The 6,019-nt window shown below is 35.9% G+C and overlaps 1 protein-coding gene across 1 annotated transcript in view; it reads right to left on the bottom strand.

The window, feature by feature from the left end:
* Positions 1 to 345: 345 nt before the first annotated feature.
* The window catches only part of TNRC6B (trinucleotide repeat containing adaptor 6B), a 76,319-nt gene continuing 70,645 nt past the window's right edge, over positions 346 to 6,019 (bottom strand). The window contains exons 22-25 of the mRNA XM_015813586.2: positions 5,508 to 5,732; positions 4,451 to 4,521; positions 3,318 to 3,457; positions 346 to 791 (exon numbers count right to left, since the gene is read on the bottom strand). Of these exons, the coding sequence (XP_015669072.2) occupies positions 404 to 791; positions 3,318 to 3,457; positions 4,451 to 4,521; positions 5,508 to 5,732 (824 nt within the window). The 3' untranslated portion in view covers positions 346 to 403. The remainder of the gene's footprint in view (positions 792 to 3,317; positions 3,458 to 4,450; positions 4,522 to 5,507; positions 5,733 to 6,019) is intronic.

Genomic DNA, 6,019 nt, shown 5'->3' with positions numbered 1-6,019 from the left:
AGTTAAAAAGCTATTTTTCAGTATATATGTTTCTTAGCAACAACTTCCGTATAACATGAAAAAGTGAAAAACTAGAAACTAATTTTTTTAAATTTTTTGTGTTTAGTTTTAAATGGTATGTGTACTTGCTTCACATTGTCTTTCTAAGTTGGCGTTCATGATTCAAGTATTTCAAGAGTGATATGTTCTCTTTTTGGATTCATATTCCAAACAAAAAAACTGAAGTTGTAAGGGAGGCAACTATGTGCTCAGACGGTCCTGTCAATGACCCACCTTTTTTCTCTCTCCATTTTCTTTTTTCCTTTTAAAATGTATTTATTGCAAGTTGAAAAAAAAGAAAAGGTCAAGTTAGTGCTGCTGCTGTTCCAAAAAGGTCACGAGGTCAGAGTTGAAAGTTTTAAGTTCAGATTGAATCCGACCCTCCGCCTAGAAGGTCTCCAGGTAGTAAGGGAGCAGGGCTTCCCATTCTGTGGGGATCTTCTACACTTTGAACCCCCCATAAACTTGACGAATAATTTGGAGGCCCCCATAATGAAGCACCAGCAAGGTCACCCCCACTGCTGCCGCCACCGCTGTTGCTCCACTGCCCAAGCCCTGTTGACCCACCAAAAAGATTCAAAGCAGGTCCAACTGGATCTGTCTGATTCTGTCCTGCCTCAAGAGACTGCCAGCCTGCCGTGGGTGCACTGGGGGTTGCTGCAGGAGTAGGAGGCTGAGCTTGTGTCAGAAAGCGACTAACTTCCTCGTCTGTTGCAAATTCAGCCAGGATGGTAGTGTTTCCCAAAACACACCTATAATAAAAAAAAAGCCAAAGTAATAGAGTGAAAAGTAACAAACAAACAAGAGTTCAAATGTCTAAAAATGTTGAACACCGCTTGAAACAAAACAAAACAACACAGTCCCATTTAAGTCAATAGAGATAAATAATATGAATGGCTGAAGTTCCATCATCTTTGTTTTAATCCCTTTCTCAAAACCTTTCTTTAAAAAGAAAGAAGAAAAATAATTACATAGACTGGGTGCCAATGCATCTTGGGACACTGCAATGAACTCACCTAATAAAATACCCAGGAAATACTGATCTCCTTTATGAACAACTGCTATGATCAAATCAATACGAAATAGTTTCTTTGAATGTGACTAAATTTTGTTCTACTGTATGCAAAATTAGGCAGATTCTAACTGCCCACTGATAATCCACTATTCATAGTAATATATTATTTTGTCTGATTATTATTATTATTATTATTATTATTATTATTATTATTATTATTATTATTATTATTATTATTATTTTGCTGTTGTTGTCTTCTACCTTGCTTTTTATTTCAAGTCTTACATCCAGAAAAGATACTTCAGCAGATAAAGGTGTCTTCTGGAATGTGATACAATACTAGGGATTTTAGTTGGGATGTCAATGGAATAGTTTTCCTTGACACCCGATGTGGTAAAAGAAGAAGTAAAGAAGAAAAGGGATAGTCAGCCTCTGCATGTGTATTATGGCTCCAATAAAGGAGAATTATTTGTAGCCCAGGGTTGAAATGTCAGTGTTGGTGAGAGTGGTCTTAGAGGTTCTTTGGCTGGGCTGTTCACTGTTGGCTTGTTTGGCAGTTCCTTGATTGGGGTATCGTTTACTTGATTGTTGATCTGAGGTTACTCTTGGAGTTAATCTATGCTCATTTGGGTGCTGATTGCTGGTGGGGAGGTGTTTTAGTCTTTGGTCTTTTCCATAACTTGGCAATAAACAGCCCAACCCTCTAAGATCACCCCACCAACACTAATAGGGCAAGCCATTAGAATATAAACTGAGAGCAAACCCCACTCCCTACTAGCACTGATGATGTTACCTAGTTTGGTTAATGAGAAGTCTGCAAGAAAACAACCAAGCTCAGAGAGCCCCAAGGACCCCTGTATTATGGCTTTTTGATTTTGTTTTCTTACATTCATACTACAACAAACACCTGTGGAGATATAATTGGAAATAAGCAAGTGACTATCTTATACAGATAGTTTAAAATCTTTGGAGATTCCTGTTAATTTCAAACTACTTTAGTATTATTTAAAATTTAACTAAAATATTTCAAAACTAGTACAGAGAATGCTATTTCAGCTTTTTAAAAAACTTACATTAACAGAAAGTTTTTTTTGTTTGCTTTTTCAGTAATTATCAACTAGCAGAAGGTCATTAAATGGACTTCGTCTTACAGTTCAGAGTAGTTCATTCAGATAACAAAATAGCCCCCTATTCTTTTCTTTTCAAAATATTGTATAAAATTTTTTTTAATCAACTACACCAGAAAAGATACTTCTAGTTCAATAACTAGTACGATTCCTTTGATAAGTCCACAAGCAAGATACAATAATATTCCTTGTTCAACTAAGCCCAGTATCTTATTCAGAAAAAGTATGAAGATGTTTCTGTTCATTAAATTATCCAATTCCCTGTATAAACCATCCAAGCCAGTGCCTATGACTAAATTGTGCAATAGCAAAGTTATAACTTAATTAGAAAGTGTGTGATGTACCCCCTTTTAGTTGTTTTGAACCTACTTCCAATGTTTCACTGTATAATGAGGAAGGAAAATTTCCAACCACTTTTCCATGTCATAATTTTTCTTAAGGATTTATCATTTCCCAGATCAACAATTTTCAATCTTACAGAACGTTCCAAATGTTTCAACCTTTCTGCATTAAGAAGAGCAGTAAGTCATGGATATTTGTTACTCTTTACAGCCTTATGACAATCATTTAAAAGTAAGGCTATTTTTTTTATCATAGGATTCTATAATACTAACCATTTATGAAAAAGGTAATAATACAAATCCCAATTTATAATTCTAAATGAACACTCTATTGCATTTCTAAAACTGCAATTGTGGTGAGAAGAGCAAAATATAATTCTATCTGGGAAAACCTATAACATTAATTTTGATTTGCAATTAATTCAAGTAAAAATTATGAATGGCAATTAAAATCTCAAGTGTTGTTAATTTTCCAAATTTTAAATTGGTGATCTTGAAGATGAATGCATTTGTAGAATGATAAACTTTATCAAGAAGGAAGCTAAATATTAACTTGTCAATGGATTTCATCCATCTCTCTTGTCTAGACTCACTATTAAAAGCAAGTTCTATTCAAGTATTCACAGCATACCAGGGCCATCTCTATTCAAAGAAATGCATAAAAATAATAGTTTTCAAAAAGAAACTCTTCTGTAATTATCAGTCATACCTGAAGAATGCATAGATGAAACAAATGAACCAGGAATGTTATATATTGACAAAACTTGTTACAAAATAGATTGTTACAAAACTCACATGTGCAGTGCAGTCTGGGCCTTAGCTGCCTCCTGCTTGGTGCTGTACCGGATAAGGGCGGTGCCTTGGGTCAGGTTGAGATGGAATGTCAGCAATGGACCATGCTGCATGCAGATGGTCCTTAAAGTTGACCCATCAATCTTAAAAAGAATAGCAAAGACAGGCTATTAAAATAAAGAGACTGAGGTTTTTTTCATCATTTAAACATACTAGAAATAATATACAGAATGAAAAGCAATCAGGCAGCATATTATACAGGTAGTCCTTGAGTTGCAGCAACTAGGACCTGAATTTCTATTGTTAAGCAATGCGGTTGTAAAGCATGTCGTCACCATGCTTAGCAAGGGCAGTCCTAGTTGCGGTCATACCCCAGGATTGTGTGAGCTGTTAAGCACAAAAGGGCAGAAATACCAGGCAAGTATGTGAATGGATAAGAGCTTTAGGTGAGCAGGCGTGTATGTGCTGTAGACAGATTCTATGGTGTGCAGGCAGGTGCTCCACTGTGATGATGGGTACCATGGGCAGGCACTATAGTGTGGGCAGGCAATAAAGCAGCAGAAAGGGAAGGACTTCCTGCCAGCTTCCCCATTGACTGCTTGTGAGAAGCTGGCAAGAAATGTTGGAAATTGTGTGAATGTGGCTCGCTGTGATGTCATAAAACAGGTATCAAGTGCCTGGATTGTGATTATGTGATAGGACCTAATGTTGGGTTGCTCATTTGAAGCCAGTCTTAAGCAGTCTTTACACACTGAGTGGCTATTCATAGACTCTTAAATGTATATAAGGAAGGAATCTGCATAATTGTACTGGTGGGAATTATCTAAGATAAAGTTATAATAAAGAGTTAAAATCAGGCATATACAGGCAGTTATTCTATCTGAAGTTCAAAAACGTTTTGACAGTTGTACTAGAAATATTCTATAATCTCGCTAAGGAAAAAAGAGGGAAGAAACTGGCAGTTATGACTAGGTGCAGAACTGGAAATAACAGTGATAAATCTGACACTTAAGAATAAATTCTTTGGTTTTTAAGTATTGTCATATTGAAGTTAAGTACAGGGCAATGGCCTTTGAAAAAGCACAACACATCATCTACAAGATTTAGTAAGAAAAAGGGGATGAAGGTAGAAATACCTGCGGAGTGAGATTGTGAAGAACCAGCCAGTAGCTGGGACGTACAGAACCACCATCACTCCAAGTAGAGGCTGCAAAATATTAAAACAGCAAGCATTTGTATTCATCTTAATTCATGATTTAGAAACAAAATAAATCCTATTCTTTATAGGAACTATTTAACTTGCCAAGAAAGTTAAGGCTGGTTGTTTATCTGCAATTGTTCAAGTGGTCATCTGGAGAGAATTTAGCAATCAGATTGATATTAACAATATTTTACTGCTAGCTGAAAAGGCTTTTTTCTTTTTTTGATGGCAAGCCCACCTCAAGTACCCAACAGTTAAAGTAACAAGGCTCCTCAATCCTTTCTCCCTGCTTTGTTCTTAACACATCACTGCAGCAGCTATTTATACTAAAGCCAAGAGCAATGCAGTGTCTGCAGTGGAAAGGAAGGTGGATGGTTAGACACACATGAGCATTACACAAAAGGTATGGAAACAAGTTTTCTTTACTTTCTGTACTTCTACCTTATAGCAAAAGAATAAGAACATTAAATCAGTTTCAAGGAGGGTAGGGCTAAAATTAGATTAAACTAAAATAAATATTAGCATCCAATATCAGAAAGTAGCGTATAATTTTTATTGGCTGAAGTAAGTTTTGTGAGCCCTGTCAAGGGCTGGGCTCTGACCTGGGGTATTATCCACTTGCTTCCATTATTTTGAAGACAAGGAAAAGTTCTTGTCAGCAGCTTTTTAAATAAAAGTACTAAGTGCTGATGGTGAGCTTCCACCAAAATATTTTTATTTGCACTTGTGTGTATTCATAACTTTTTTTGCATGCTTTCAAAACTGATATGTGTGACTACATGGATTATTTATTTCAAGAACATACATATATACACAATTACACCGTATTTCTAGAATTCTCATGATTTTTTTCTCATTCTACTTTCTCAATAAAATTTCAATTGATTTTTATAGATTAGGTAGTTTTTCATTGAACGAACTTAAAAATCTCTTATCTGATCTATTAATACACTCTTCTTTGGCATATAATAATCCTAAAAAAAAGTATTCACCAGAGGCAAGCCTTGAATCCTGTGCACCCCATCCCCTGAGTGAGCGGGGTGCTGTGCTGCTCCAAGGAGAGGATGTTTTCGGATTACTCAGACCAGGAGGTGGGCGTGGCAGCCCTGTAGTGTTTCTTGAGGAAATATGGTTTTTCCATAACTTGGTAGAGAGATGAGCAGGATTAGGTCCTATGGGATCTGGGGACCATGTTGATTTGTAATCATTGAATTTTGCTGAAACAAATAAAAGGAAAAGGTGATAATTAACAGTCATTAATAAACACATCACAAATCAAGTGTTGTTTTTGTCAAAGGCTATTTGTATAAAATGCTTGGTTTAAAAAAAAATCTGAAGCAACACATCTGGGTCATCTTTCATCACTCTATATTTGACTAAGAAAAAAATAAAGGCAAGTCTCTGGCTACTTTATGATTTTCTTCCATAACAAGATGACTACCACTCCATGCTTTACAGAGGGGGTGGTAGAAGATTTGGAGAAAATAGACATTATTATTATTAT

This window comes from Protobothrops mucrosquamatus, unplaced genomic scaffold (assembly GCF_001527695.2).
Source record: "Protobothrops mucrosquamatus isolate PMUCROS unplaced genomic scaffold, P.Mucros_1.0 scaffold173, whole genome shotgun sequence".
NCBI lineage: Eukaryota > Metazoa > Chordata > Lepidosauria > Squamata > Viperidae > Protobothrops > Protobothrops mucrosquamatus.
Note: the sequence above shows the minus strand (reverse complement) of the source record. Positions and strands in the feature narration are given on the sequence as shown.